Raw genomic sequence first — 16663 nt, forward strand, 5'->3', positions numbered from 1 at the left:
AGCTAACTTTATCACGTATACGGTATTCCCAATCCTACTATTTTACTGGAGCAAGGAAGACATGTTCCTAATACCAGATCAAATTAGGTGAATTGGTACGACCCTCACCTCTTTCAGCTATTTGTTCCTTATGTTGCTATTGTCAGTTACTCTTAACTTTGCTTTCATGTTTTTATTTACATATGTTCCTATGAGCTTTACGCCGTGTGTACGGTATAATTATTAATTGTTTTGCTGTGTCGAAAAGCATTCAATCATTCAACACGATCCGCGATCGAAATAATGCAAGTGTGCGGCGTTCGGAAGTAGATTTTGAGTGCAGTTATCCGTGAAGTGTTTCTTTTTTATGTTGAATACAATTCATTGGAACTTCACACGATCAGTTAAAGCAATTGTAGTCGACATAATGGGTATAGATTTATCTAGATTATTCTAATTTTGGTTGATGTTTCGACATCAGTTTCAGTTCTCTTGCTGCCAGCAAAACCCACAGAAAAACAATGAACAAGATCACTAAATGTGTTGCTAGGACATGCAACAAATGGGTTATGGTTTCATTTTTCAATTAACTATAATTACTTAAGCATAATAACTGAGTGGCAGCTGAGAAAAACTATTATTATTCCTGGCCCTTTTCTCGGAACTGAAAGTCAGTATTCATGCACCTGAATATACATATGCATCTATGCACTGTAATAGCCATTAATACATACACAACCCAATCACTACACGTATTCTATTTCAAATGACAATAAAATATAGCAAAAAACTACCTTTGCATGTATCTTTACATGTATTGCAAAATACGCTTCGAGTACACAAAATTCATCGTTGCTTTTGTGATATGCGCTGTACGAAATCCCTATACTTGTGCGTAATGGGTTATTCCAACAATTGGGCATGCTTTTTACTTGCATAGAAATTTAAACACGCAGCTTCCATTCCAAATAAACCTAAACTTTATATTTCAAAGCCATTTCAAATATAGGTTGCTTTTCCCCTTTATTATCTCGTTCATTTACCTATATTACTTTCCCATCGCCTAAATTTTCATCATGAAAAGCGATGACAAGCTTCCGGCGAATTTCTAACTACACTCTCTCTGATTGTCGTTGGCGCGACTGGAGCAATCGCCTTTTATAGGCCGGTCATTTCCCCATCGCATTAGTGCCAATTTGTAGTTTGATGTTTTCAATTTGCTCCTCTCGTCAACATTCGCTACGTGGCGCCCGCTGCAGCCCAACGAAATGGACCACTAGACTCGGCGTTTACAATTGTTGTGATACAGCTGCTGGCGATCGAGTTGCAAGCAGTCAAACTCCCGCTGAGTTTGTTGTATACCCAGCAGTGGTACATGAGTTTTTCGGTTTGAAAGCCGTAATCGATTTGTACCAATCCCTTCCACCCCCTTATGAATTGGATGAATTTGGCAGTAGAGTTCACCACCTATCCACGAGCAACCGAGGATGCCCTGCTGTTTATCGAATACACCATGAATAGCCGATGGCAATATTGACATAGTACGGAAAATCGATTTCTCAGAGGGTTTCTTGTCAATTTTCACTCCATATAACTAATGATTGTTTGGCGCTAAACAGCAATGCACACAACATTTTCTCTCTTTTTTCCTCTTCTTTTGTATATCTTTCAATCACATACTTCGATTGCAGTAAGAACTATAATTTTAGATTTATTAATAAAATGTTGCGTCCCTATCAACGACACCGCGGAGTCACTGCATGTGTTTAGGAGTGTACACAATAAAGCTAAACAAGTTTCACATATACAACCTGCCAAACGTACTAGCTTAGTTGCCTTCAGTTAGCCCATTGAAAACATTGATTTCGCAGCCAATTGGCATTTCCGCAAAAGGCTATTTATTAAATACCAAATGTATGGAGGAATGTATCAGTTTCACATTATAGCTCTAGGTGGCGCTGTAATCAATTAATGTCTATTATTTTATGTCTTCAGGCAGATCATAATATCAAGCGCTTTTCGAGAGACGAGTTTGATTCAGAATTGCCTGGTGTATTCGTACACTTCTGCATTTATACTAGATCATATCATTTGTTTATATTAGATCATATGTCGTGAACGGAAACATTTGGCAAGGCGGAGCCCTCTGCAAAGTAGATAGCTAGACAACAATTTTTACTTATTAATTTTTTTTAACAATCCTTACTTAAACAGGAAGATACGTTGTACATACAGGAATTTTTTTTCAATAATTCATGAAAAACACGACTACGACGCTCACTAAAATAAAGGAAGGCCTTGCAGTACAAGAAAAAGAATAAATGTATAATAGTTAAGTGTTGTATTTGCATTATGGTGGTTTTTTTCTGAAACAATCATACTTTTTTTGAAATATAATTTCTTCAGTAAATAATACACGTGGTCGTTGAAAGAAACAGAAATTCGATTACACGAAACGTTTGACGCAATAACTTAACATTCAATACTTGGCGATGAAATAAAAACAAAAATAGAAGTCCTAATAATTTTCTTATTTCTGCTTCTCGATTCTATCGCTAGCAGCTGGGTACAATTTTATTTTATTTTATGAACCAGTACACGAAACCAAATTAATTCTATGAATATTATGGAAAAATTCACATGAACATTTCAAGACCATGGGCATAACAGCATGAAAGTAAAAATAAGCAGAGATATCTTCTAAATATGTTATTTATGTTAACTTATTCATGAGCACGCAAAATAGATCGTGAATAATAAACATTAAACAAGAAATGGTTCATGATGCAAACATTGATCCACGAATAATACTCTGAGTTCTGTGAATTAGTTCATGCGAAAAATTGCATGCTATATGGATAAGCGAGGAAGCAATGGATCCATGGACAATATTCTGAACTTTCAGAAATAGTTGACGAGCAGCAAGACTTTAAATTTTGTGAACTAAAGTTAGTTCATCAATGGAATTTCGAGTTTGACGGCACTTACTGTATTCTTTTAATTTTGTGAACTAATCCACAACTAGGAGAAACAGAAAATGAGCTAGGTGGAGTAAAATATGAATCAGTTTACGTAGCACAGTGAGGCAGGAAGCTACTTTCAAAGAACAGATCGTCTAGTTCTCTGGGCATGCAATCTTCTCCTAGAAATGAATTTTAACATTTATAAAGGTAAGGTTTACACGATGTAAAAAAATGTTTTTAAATGATTTTGTTGGCGATATGTACAGAGTCTTAGTCTATTCAGTCTGTTTCCAATATTCGAACAAGGTTCTCCTAAATTCTTATTGCGACATGTTAAAAATTGTGCGAGTGACAGCGAACCACTGATACAAAGATAATTTTTTTTAAAGATTATCTTTTTTACAAAAAAAAATCCCATCCGAAAGTCCTTGACATTATAATCCACTTAGTCGAAAAACCAAGTGTTTCCGATCTGATAAAAAGAATACGAAATTTTCATTCGCCCTAGCACATCCGGGTTGAAGAAATCTAAACTCTACCGCCACCATGTAAGAGAAATTTTAATTAGTCTACTGTTCACCATGATGTCCTTGACATATACTGATCCAGTTAGCCGAAGATACCTCCCTCCCCTTAATTTTACATTTCCTATAAAAGAAATGTATAGAAATTGCTCAAACTTGAAGATTTTTCCGAGGCCCAGAGGGTCAAGTCTTATATACCAATTGACTCAACGACGATTTGGGACCATGTCTGTGTGTGTATGTGCATGGACAAACTCTCATTCGTGTTTCTCAGTAATGACTAAACCGACCATATCCGAATCAATTTCAAATGAAAAGCCTAGCACCCAGAGAGAACGCTACTAATTTGTTTTTGATTCTGATGTTTAGTTTCCTAGATATGGATATTTGAATGTTTAAGAAAGACTTTTTTGATGTTTTTTTTGCAACATAGAGGAAGCGCTTTATATATCTTCAAACAGCTTATACGAATACGTTTCGTACGAGCTATAGTTTGTTGAAACCGGATTATTATCATAAGAGACATTTAACATTAAATACGGACAGCGAATTATAACCGTTTTCCATTGTCTAGGAATATGACCAAAGCATGAAATTGATTGTTAACGCCAAAACAGCTAGGTTGAGGTCGACGGCATCTTCGGAGAATTTATTGGATGTAATATGCTCTTTCTTTTGATATTGTGTGTTTACAGATTAATCCCCCTATAAGTAAGATATTTCATCAATCCATTCATTTTTTTATTAGAGATTAAATTGAGATGTCTCAGCAAATTTTATAGCTCTTTCTTTTGCTACAAACTTTGGTGAAGACACTAAGTCTCTATCTTGTATGCATAAAAAGCTATAGCATGTTTTTAATGTTCAATAATATAATGGTACGTTTAAATAAACCAGCCGATAAAACGGATAAGGATGATATAAGTACATATTTTAAACTTCTACCTATCATCGCTAGAAATAACCACAAAACAAATTCAAGTTACCTGGATGTACTTCACTTGTCAGTGTGCCAACTTTTATTTGCCAGAGTTTTCTGACAGTTAATGTTCCAACCCTTTGATTGATCTGGAACATATCTCGTAAAACGAGTAAATTGAAACAAATTCATTATAAACTCGTCCACAAGAAACTTTTTCGAATACTGTCTACTTGAGGATTGTTTTTGAGGATATAATTTTTCTATTGCATCAAACCACACCAAATTTTTGGTAGTTTGTTAAAGAATTAATTTAACGGTTTCTTCCAAAATATGGCGAATTTATTGCCATTCGTTCGTTTGTTTGGGTAGTTTATATTAAAAATGTGTCCTCAATTAATAGAGACACTTAAGAGTGTGGGCTGCTTCGGCAGGCAAAAAAAGCTAGTTTTCGTGATTTTGGAAAGGGAAAGCATAGTCCTAGCTATTCAAAAATGTAGTTAAGGACTATTTCGTTACTGTAATATCTAATTGACGGAAAAATGCAGCTGGTAATTCTGGTGGAAATCAATGAAACACAAAGATTTCTAATTTACATAAGCATACTTTCTATTTGATTTTCCGTAACGTATTTCCGAGGTTTTCTTGGTTTTACGCATTTTGACAAGAGTTTTTGATTTCAACGTGCCACAGAAATGGTTAAAACCGGTTTTCTGGTAATATAGTTTGTTAGAGTCCTAAAAAAGCCATATGCAGATTGTTGTGATATATTCTTCATAAAATGTATTGATGTAAGCGAAAAACTCGAGATTTTTGATCTTGTATAACTTGTATACTGCCCATAATCGCAAGACAGTCCCATGTGAATAGAAAATTCCGTAGAACATTATTAAAAAAAATGTCTATGTGTATCCCTATAGTTTTAAGAAATTTAAAATGTAAAACAAAGAAATTGACGCCTAAGCTAACGCATACGTACCTAGTACAATAAACTATGTTTTTGAATAAAAATAAAACTACAACTTATATAGATCATTTGAAAATGTCTTTCAATTTTTGTATCACCGTGCAATACACAGAACTATCTTTTGAACGGAATAAATTCTATGAAGTTTGTCTAACTTCCCAGCAATCCAATAACACCGAAACTATTTTGACAGAAGGTACAACAACTTTATGCTCTACTCCTAGTCTAGTCTAGTCTAGTCTAGTCTAGTCTACACATACACAGCCAATACATGTAGGGATCCTGGAAAATTGCAGACGTTCGTCCACAATTTTTCTTGTCATTATTAATGTTTGTGGCACATATTGAATATGACACAACCATTAAAGCGGCCAGGCCAACTGTGCAGCGTACAAAATAAAGATGATTCAAAATTATACGGCAATCAAATTATTCATTCAATGAATAATTTAATGAACGGATTATTTTGAACCTTGAAAAAGCAAGAAACGTGGACAACCGTTTCAATTTGATGGGGGTTTGATAAAACGTTGGGAGTGAATTTGCTAAAAGGGTTAATGTCACTCGAAATCGATTCATTAGTAGTAATATAAACAAAAACGTATAAAAAATACAAACCAACAGACAACTCGCCTTCGACAAAAATCCATACAGGACTTCTATGTCCTAATAGGCAGTACAGGATCATGAAAACAGAAACCTTCCGCGTTCGTTGAGTGTTGACAGAAAACACAAATAACTGTACCGTATATTTCACAGTAGGCCAAACCGATACTAAAAATCGACTGAGAAGTCATTGCTATTTCTATCCGGCTCAAAACAACAATAGTGATTTCTCAAACAAACACGAAAGACAAAAACGATAAGAAACCATAACCAGTAACATTAGGAAAATCCGTTGAAAATCACCATCGCACACAGGTCCGCTTGCATGAATCACCATATTGTCCAAATTTGCATGCGGGGTCCGTATAGAGATTAATGGTCAATTGTATCACCGGCCAGTGACAAGTTGCTACTTGCCGATAGCACTTCAAAGTGACAGTTCTCAATGTGATAATAAGCGTAAAAGCTAGATAAATATAAGAAACATTATAGAAAACTGACAATACTGCAGTTTGTAATACAGGTTGAATATTTCCGATTTATATTAGAAGACATTTTAATAAATCTTGATAGAATTCTACACTAATGAAACAGAAAAAGTATAGTATATCATTATTATCACCTGTTAAAGGGAACATGAGTAAGAAAATGCTTAATGGCTTTATAACAGCTTGATTCTTTTCAACGTGTGATCCTAAGCCCCGAACTCAATTTTCAGACCCTTTTGTATACCGAAATAAATTGATTACGCAGCTTATTTCTTGATACTTTTTTTGTTTCGGGACTAACAAAAATATTGGAATGCGGTTTTGGTTTTAAATGGTACGCATCCATTACAAAAAAAAATAATTTGTTTCAGTGTATGTAGAAACTAAAAATAATCTGAAATTTACAGGCGTAACCCGTTGCTTTATTCAATCCCGATATCTTTCAGAACTTATCGACGTCATCTACTTTGTACATCCAGAAATTGGCTGAATTCATAGGAAAAAAATCAAAATCAGGTCGTATACATTTTAGCATTGAGCTAAGCATAACTTGGCTTAGCTTAGGTAAACAGTCCATAGTTACACATCGTGATTGACCGAATAGTTCGAATGACAAGAAATCAAATCTCAAACTCCCGAACTAACGGCTCGAGATTTCATCGATTCATAACTACTATCAACTGAATCAACGAAAGAAAATTACAGAAAGAACTTTCCGTTTGATTCTAGCAGGTTAGGATCGATTTTTGCGAGCATTTGATTGTTTTTTTTTTAAATAGATGTCAAATAGGCCCTGGGCTTGGGTGATGAGCCTAATGGGCGCGTACTCTTGCTTGGTCGATAAGAGTGGGAGATCCGAGCGAGTGCTGGTTCATTGACATCTGAATCTCATGACTAATAATCATTCGATCGAGTGTTTTGGCGGGTGGCTGATATGGATGTTTCTACTTTCAAATGGGGGAACATGCTGGTTCGGTTGTTCGGGGACTCATTTGATCTTGAGCATAGTGATCGAGCCATTCGATTCGGATCGATGGACTGTCATCTATAAGAGATGATCAGACTGAAGGTGGGTGTTTTTATCTCTTAAATCGCTCTGTCGCTCTGGCTCGTGAAGATGGCGAGTAACACTCGTTTATAACGAATCGAATTCGGTGTTTTCAGAAACAGAGATGACAATCTCTTATGGATGGAACCTTCTCTTAAACATACTGTTCACCCACTAGTTAATGCTCAACTAGATCAACTTAATAAACTGAAACACGTAGTTTTTGAAGAAATCCAATCCACGTGAACCACATCACCAAACACCTAAAAGTAGTTTAGATGCATGTAATATCTATTTCTGTGTTTTCTATTATCTTATCTGTTCTATTATCTATTAATATCTATTTCTTTATCCCTCTCGCAGGAGGATTGACGGTATTGTAAACATCATCAGGCCACAATAGACTAAATAGAATTATCTAAATATAAGGACCCTTCGCTCTTTTTGGTTTCTATTTGCACCAAGTGCTACTACTAGAGGTTAATTAGTTCTTATGTCAATAATCCACCAATCATTATGACGCAAGATTTTATTTATATAAGAAGCCCGCTTCAAGATGTTGATTGCAATACGCCTCGATAGTGGTGTATCGAGGAGGCCGGGAGAGCTGATAGGAGCCTTTTTTCTGTTCTTTATCTTTCTTCTATTCACCCGCTCATAAACAACAATCAACTAGTAACAAATAGATAATTGAGAAAGGATGTGCTATGTGTGGTGGTTGGGTATTCAAGTATTAGTAGTGTTTGAAGTACTAATGTGTCTTTCATGTTATGATCATAACTTTAGCTGTATCTTGTACCTGTTTTATCTATTGCGTCTCTCATATATTGTCTTTTATCTCTTCTTTTCGAATCCTATACTGCCATTCTACTCTCGCCTTCAGCTGGGTCAGTAAAGATGGTGATAGCCAACATCTTAACACTCACACATTCTCAAACGCGGTCTCAAGCGGGAACCTACAAAAATGCCCTCGCGCGCGTGATTACGAATTGGTCACGTCCGGAGATCTACCCTTGATCCCAGAAGCCTGGGTCCATGCCTTCAGCTGGACCAATTGGCAAATACGCTCATACCTATTCGGCGGCACGTCTCATGACGACATAACCGGGAAGCTTATCGATATAAGGGATCCCACTCTCTGCCAGAATTCTGGCCGCACACCGAAAATTTAATACCAGACTCACGGTTCGCGCGACCATTCAAGAACACACAACACACGCAAATATGTTAGAAAATCACGTTAGCGTACAAACGTTAGAACCCCTCGCGATTTTCTAAACAACCTACGCCCACCAACTCGCAGGCATGATTATACCCCGGTGATAAGGTTAACGTCTCAGCGCTCATAAACTTACCAACGCGATCTCAAGCGTTAATCTACAAACTCCCGCGTTCGCGCCATCATGAATCGGAATCGTCCGGAAGTCTCTATCCTCGGTACCAACAGTCTAGGTCCATGTTAATTTAAAAAAAATAAATAAAATCGAAGAATTAAAAAAAAAATTGCTCCCATATCCACTAGACAAAACGTTCCATGGTGACATGATCGGGAACTCTAGTGATATGGGATAACTCACTCCCTGTCAGAATGTGATCCGTACACCAAACTAAATATCAGAATTACGGTCCGCGAATATATGAATGGCCGCAGGGTTTCAAAATCGAATTTATACACGCGAAGTCACATACACGCGACCACACGCGACAAACACGTCAACATACGAACGCTTAAGCCCTTCGCGATCATCTACGCACACCTATGCCCGCTATCGCGCAAACTTGATAACACTCCGGTAATTATGTGAACGTTTCAGTACTTACGACGTTACGAACGCGAATCCGCAAACGCGCGCGATCGTGAATCGGTCACGTCCGGAAATCTTTAGCCTTCATTCTAGTAATTTAGGTCCATGCATTCAGTTGGACCAATCAAAAAAATAAAGCTCATATCCACTAGACCACACGCTCTACGGCGACATCGCCGGGAACTCGTGATATGGAAGATCTCACTTTCATTTAGCATCTGAGCCGTACACCAAATATAAAGTATTAGATTCACGGTCCGCGCACGATTATCCAAAGAACACACGCGAATATGCGAAATGCACACGGTTATAAAATAGATTTTATATACGCGAGGTTACATACACGTTAGCACACGCGACATACAAACGCACACGCGATCGAACACGTTAACGTACAAATGCTCGAACCCTTCGCGATGATACATGCTATCGCGAGTCCCTACGTCCGCACATACCTAAACCGTACAATGAATATCACATTCAGAATCACGGCCCGCTACAATTGGCCTAATGCAGTGTTTTATTGGGCGACATTGCCTGTCTCGTCTGCAAATTGTAGTATGTGATTCTGACGGGGAGCCCTTCCGAGAACCTAGCTCTACAGCTCCAGTAGGACAACTCTCGAAAAAAAAATAGACGTCAAATAGACGCGGTTTAATGCGTTAGCACAACTGAGCCGTGGATCTTTCGTGTTTTACAATTTGTAAAAATAGGAAGAATTTATCGTTACAGCCTGTTCGTCAGGTCTTGTTGACGTATCTTGCTGCTGCGTGTTGAGATCCTCTTCCCTGGTGGTGAAATATTAGGTGCGTTTTTTTCGTTTCGCGTTTTCGTTTATGTCCATGTTGTCATCAGTACTGCATTCATGTTGCTCATGGTCGGATGTTCTTATTTGTACAACAACTTTATGCTCTACCTTCTGAAAAACTTCAAAGATGATAACATGTTTGAAACCTTTCTTGCAGCTCTCGAAATCCTTTTAACCATTTTAACGCAGCTATATTATGTAACCTGATGTTACTCACGTCTACATAAATAACTGAAAATCGATTATCAAAATCCGACTACAGTTTGGAACTAACCTACCTTCCAAATCGACATATTCATTTCTAGAGGACAAAAATCAATTATTAATCACATAACCATAGGGTAAAATAATTCCTTAACATGTAAGCACGTTGAGCATGCCACCTGAATCCAACAACTGGAATGGTAAAGTTACTTCGTCTCGTCCCAGTTATTGTGTTCTGTAAGCTCTCCTCTGCGGAATTTTAATCCTCTGTTTCGACACACTTCGCAGTCAATCCTGAGCATGCAGGGATAGTGCCACACTCCTACTGCCACATGGTCCGTCTCCACATATTTCAACTCGAACAAAATATCTTTCGCTGACGTGAGGTATAGTCTTCTCAGAAGAGGAAAAGTGTCCGGATATTTTTCTTTCTTCTCCTATTTGCTCTATATTATGTATGAGCCCGTTGGTGGATGTTTGGACACAGATGCAAAGCATTCAACTAATTTTGGAAACAATTTTATCTTCACTCGAAGACTGCAGGGAAATTCATAGTTTCAATATGAAGGTAAACAACCAAATGCTGCTAGCTATATGGGTAATCCCCACAGAAAGACCTATCATGCTTCCTCTGTCGAATAAATTGATAATAATGATTTTGTGGACATTTCGCTTTGTTATCTTCTTAGCCAATCATGCAACGACGATATACTTGTAGCCAAAGGCAATAGAAATATTCATACTTCGTTTGCGGCTGATGGGAATCTCACTGTTAAATGAAATCAAGTCTTATTTGCTTCGTATTGCATTTCTATTATAATGATGAACTTAGAGCCATTGATGCGAACTTTCATTTTCAGATGCCAACTTTCAGTTGAACCTACTGTGGCCAAGATTTAAATTCAAAGCTTCACTTTCAACTTGACAGGATTTTTATGACTAAATCTTTCAAATTGATGTTTTTTCATACACCAGCCAAAGCCGTCATCTGCTTTGTAGTGGTCAGTTTAGGTTTAACGTTGACATGTTTAGTATTTTCTGATATACAGTGAAGTATGAAACAGGTTCAGGGTAGTTTTGCTTGAAGTAGGGAAATATTGACTGGACCAATGAAAATAAAAATGCATGGAAACGGTATGAGCGGCGCGGTTGTTTGAGTCATGATGAAACTAACAACTGCAGGTTGAACATAGTAGGGCATGATTTGAAATTTGTTCCTCCTTCATGTTCAAACAGACCTGTCGAAACTCTGGTAACTCTGGTTCGAACCCTAGCCAGAAAGAATGCGTAGTGGCCTGCAAGATCGCTGCATTAGCCCTGCAATTGTCCAATTGTATGCCATTATCGAAAATGTTACCATAAAACGTTCGTGACTCCATTGCATCGTTCTAATATCTCTCAATTAAATAATTTATTATTTCATTTAAAACGTGCTCATGTATGCAATTAATAAAGAAATTCATGCATCAATGAAAAATCATAATGCTGCACAACAATAACATCTAAATCGACAATCTAAACTGAAAAATACAAGCTAACAACGAGTTCTTAATAATTTGCTCATTACTCTAATGACCAACAAACACTAATTTGCGACTATTTGTTCATTATCCCACACAGCTTCCGCACAGTGCACAGCAACAGCAGAAACACCATCCGGCAGGGCGGGGTGGTCTCGCCGAGGACGACGATCCTATAGTTGACGAAGAGGAAATCGATACAAATTCCAACAACCTAGGAGACCAAGGGTTCGATAACACGATGCCCCGAACGTACCGCCCACAGGAGCTGAAAAAGTGGCGCCCTGTTCCACAAGTAGGCGAGAACTACGGAAAACCTGGTGAATTAGGTGAGTTAGTCAATGCTTACAATACTTATACGAACTGTTAAATATAATTCACAGCTACGGCAGTATGGCTGTTTCCAACCCAGAATCTAAAATGTAAAACTCGAATTTCACATTCATTTAGTTAATTTAAATTGTGACATTGTAATTACCAGTAACTCCCTTGTACAAAGTGATGACGTTTTAAATTTCTAAGATGCGAACAAATAGATGCATCACTAGTATTGCAGAGTCCACTGTTGTATTTTGTTAGCTTTCGTCAGCGATGAAATATTTTGTTCAGGACAATGTATGTACGTACGTTGCCTTCTAATTCATTTATAATGCGTTTCAACCTAAATCTAGTATGTTTATCTTCATTTGAATACTATAATATGGTTATGTCTTTTGATTATTCACAGGTAAGCCGGTGAAAATTCCATCCAGTCAGCAAGAGCTGATGAAAGAGAAGTTCAAGGAAAACCAGTTTAATCTACTAGCCAGCGATATGATCTGGTTGAACCGGTCGCTAACGGATGTGCGGCATCACGAGTAAGTAGCTTTTGTTATTATTTTATATGGAAGCCACTTTATACCACCTAATTTTCCGCAAACGCCCATCGTTTACAATTCTACATGCTATTGGCTGTTCCGACATTAGCAAAAAAAAGTACTGCTTTAATCGCGCATGTATTGTGACTGGTTGTTTAATGCTTGTCAGGTTTGAATTTTCCCAATGAAGCCCGTGCTTATCCATGCCATGCCTAGTATTTGTAGCCAAGTGCTTGATCTAAAATCCAGTAGAATTAATTAATTTCAGTATTTTGGATTTGTTAAACATTTGAGTCTAGCATGCAGCAGTGCACGACTATACGACTCTTAGCAAGTTTCCAAATAGGTCAATTTATCAATCATTTGATAAACATGATAATTTCAATGTGGTGTTCTTGCATCAATCTGTAACAATGTGATTGTTTCGTTCTTCTTTTTGGTAATTGTGATGAAACACGGACTTCCTTTCCCAGTCTTGCCATGATAACTAAATAATCACTTTGAAGCATACATAATCATTTAAACATCTTTTCTGAAAACAACTTCCGTGGCACCATATTTACGCCCGGCACCAGCGATACGATTTAATCTGGAATTTTGCACGTGCATAACTTCCAGATTCAGACAGACGTGGCAAATCGTTTTCTCACGTCCGACAGTAGTAGCAACAGATATCCTTTGGATGCACTGGTAGACGGCAGGCACGCAAACACCGGCGGGGCTCATGTCATGTCAGTCCTGATTTGTTACCATTGTAGCTGTACTATTTCCATCATTCCCTTATTTTAGGCTCCGAACGTTGGTTCCTTCCTATCTATTTCTACATTCCGAATGTGGAATTTGAGGTTTATTTCAACGTAGTGTAAATTATAAAATTTGCAGTTATATTATACGGAAAATTGTTACCAGTGCCATTAAAACAGTCGGTACGATACTTTATACTGTCTTGAAAATTGTAGAATAATTAGAGTTTGGATTCGACTAAAATTTAGCTTTATACGACTAAAGCAAGTACTGAAATAAACTATCAATTGTGCGTATACATATTATTATGTTAAATTGTTTGCAGTGAGGTGGACAAGCAAATTCTATAAGACTTAAAAATAAAATAGAGGAAATTTGCAATACTCGGGTATAATTAGGAATTCATAGCGCTGACACGTCTATATTACTTTGTAAAAAAACAGCAGTTTTAAGATCTAAGTCAAAAATTGCAGGCGATTTATTTGCGGCCGTAAGCCCTTTTAAAAAAAATCTGTTTTAAGCCACCTAGTGGTGCAATTGTGCCTTTCTCATTTATTTAAACTATGATTTAATACCTGGTTACGTTCAATATAACGTTGCGGAAATGTCTATTACATTCTTATTACACTTGATAAGCATATATAAGCGCACGAACCTGATAAGCTACATGTCCACGCTGACACACTTGAAACAAACAAAAATATAATATTTAAATAGCTTAATTAATAGCGTGAGTTCAATGTTGTCTTCATATTAACATATTTTGAAATGGGAGCGTGGTGGGGAAGGGAAACGGTATAATTAGTGGAAGGGGGAGGATGCGTTCATGATTCCTGGTATAATAGCCAGAATATTATTCGTGTATTCATGAACTGAAAATTACGACTTACTATTCGTGCTCTTAAAATAGTTCACGAAATCATAAAATATTTTTTATGCATTCGTAAAATGGTTCATGATTCCTAGTACTATAGTCACGACTGACCATTCGTGTACGTAAAATATTTCACAAAATCCTGAAATATTATTTATGGGTTCGTGAACTAGTTCATGATTCCTAGTACTTGGCCTACGATCTATCTTGCGTGCATGTGATATTCAGAAGACCTCCCTAATCATTTTCAATTTCATGCAACATGGTCATGAAATTTTCACGGAAACTATTTCACAAAATCTGGAGTAGTATTCGTAGAACCATTTTTACATTTCTTATAAAAGAAATGTATAGAATTCGTTCAAACTTTCAAGATTTTTTCCGAGGCCCGGAGGGCCGAGTCTTATATACCAATCGACTCAGCTCGACGATTTGGGACAATGTCTGTGTGTGTGTGTCTGTGTGTGTGTATGTAACGGACAAATTCTCATTCGTGTTTCTCAGCAATGGCTGAACCGATCTTATCCAAACCAATTTTAAATGAAAGAACTAAAAAACAGTATGAACGCTATTAATTTGTTTTTGATTCTGATGTTTAGTTTCCAAGATATGAATGTTTGAATGCGCAAAAATGGCGTTTTTTGCAGTTTTTTTAAATTATCTGCCGAAATTGACAATGTAGATTAACAATTTATATGTTTTTAGACAGCTTTAACGAATACCTTTCGAACAAGCTATAGATTGTTGAAATCGTACTATTATCAAAGGAGATATTTAACATTAAATGCGGACGAAAGATTTTTATCATTTCCCATTGCCAGAAATATGACCAAAAACATGTAATCTATTATTAACGCCAAAACGGCTTATTTTAGGTCAATTATATCTTCGGAGAATTTAATGTAGGTAATATGCCCTTTCTTTTGGTATTGTGCTTTTGCTAATTAATCCCCCTATGAGTGAGATATTTTCACAAATTTTCTTGGAAGTGATTATATCGAAATGATGCCTTCAGCAAATTTGTAGCTCTTACTTTTGCGAATAACTTTACTGAAGGCTTCAAATATCTATTTTGAATACTTTAAAAGTTATGGCTTGTTGTTTGTTGATTACTCTTTGTCGCTTATTTATTGTTCAATATAGTAATAATCCATTGAAATAAGCCAAACATTATTTCGATAAAACGAATTTTGTATTTCATTTTACTATCTACAACCGCTAGAAATAATCACCGAACACTTCCAAGTTATCTGGAAGGAACTTGATAACTTATCAGTACAAAAATGTTCATTTGTGCGAACTTTCTGACTGCAATTTTGCTAACTTATAACCATCGGATCGATCTGAAACATATCGGAAAATGAGAAGCGAAATAAATAACTCCAAGCAACGGCGTAGCCAAGAGAAGGTTTTGGGGTTTAACACCATACAACCCCCCCCCCCCCCCCCACAACACCCAAAAAAAATTGGATTGAAGTTGAAAATTTATTGATGCAGACTAATTTAATTCAATATTACAATAACAATTATCTGATCCGTAGATTGATAACCTGTTGTTGTAAACATCATGAGGACTTTTGATAAATTGTCGGAATGGGGTCCTGATATGTAACTGATCTCTTGGTCTTGATTTCACAGTTGTCTAATAGCATCAATATCAAAATCCTGTCTGAAAACATTCCAATAGAAAATTCCAGAGTTCTGTAATCAATCATAATCCTCAGATTTATTTTCAAATTGATCTCGTTTTTGTAGAGATGTACTGTAATAAGGGTCTTTATTTAATAGGAAGCGAAGTTAAAATTGATTTAATTCTATGAAACATAGAACTGCTCAACAAAAAATGCATAAATTTCAACAATTGCTTAAAATGTTTTTGCCTTTCTCATTCACTCTAAAATTCGTCGATCTAATCCCGACCGGGAGGACCGAGTGTCATATGCTAATCATACTTCATGAAGTTTTGGGTTTCGATCACTGAATCATGCAATCTAGGATGTAAAAAACACAATAGTTCTAAATTGGAAATAAAACCAAGTCTGGAAATATGCACTGTTGATTTTCTTTGAATGAACTATGAGTCACAAGGGCGATTTTTCGGTACAAAAATCAATAACTCCCAAACCGTTCATTTTAGAGAAATTATGTCTGAGAGAATATTTTTGGGGATTAAATTCGCTTTCTTTTAAAGTAAAATGTAGCTAGGGTGGTCCTCTCAAACATTCTTTTCGAAAAATTATTTTTCGAACAAAATGGTATAGCAAGGTACTTACTTCAGCAAAGTTGTAGAAAAATGTTTTTCAGTTAACATTTTCAAATGAATTAAAGTTATAGCACTATCGGTTTTTATGTTATAA

The 16663-nt window shown here is 36.5% G+C and overlaps 1 protein-coding gene across 7 annotated transcripts in view; it reads left to right on the top strand.

Moving 5' to 3' along the window:
* LOC131681850 (polypeptide N-acetylgalactosaminyltransferase 5) overlaps positions 1-16663 on the top strand; it is a 212824-nt gene that overhangs the window by 134380 nt on the left and 61781 nt on the right. For all 7 annotated transcript variants that reach the window (XM_058962906.1, XM_058962909.1, XM_058962907.1 and 4 more), the window contains 2 exons: positions 11932-12160; positions 12559-12688. In XM_058962906.1, coding sequence (XP_058818889.1) covers positions 11932-12160; positions 12559-12688 — 359 coding nt within the window. The remainder of the gene's footprint in view (positions 1-11931; positions 12161-12558; positions 12689-16663) is intronic.

The sequence above is a fragment of the Topomyia yanbarensis genome, chromosome 2, assembly GCF_030247195.1.
Source record: "Topomyia yanbarensis strain Yona2022 chromosome 2, ASM3024719v1, whole genome shotgun sequence".
In the NCBI taxonomy this organism is placed as follows: domain Eukaryota; kingdom Metazoa; phylum Arthropoda; class Insecta; order Diptera; family Culicidae; genus Topomyia; species Topomyia yanbarensis.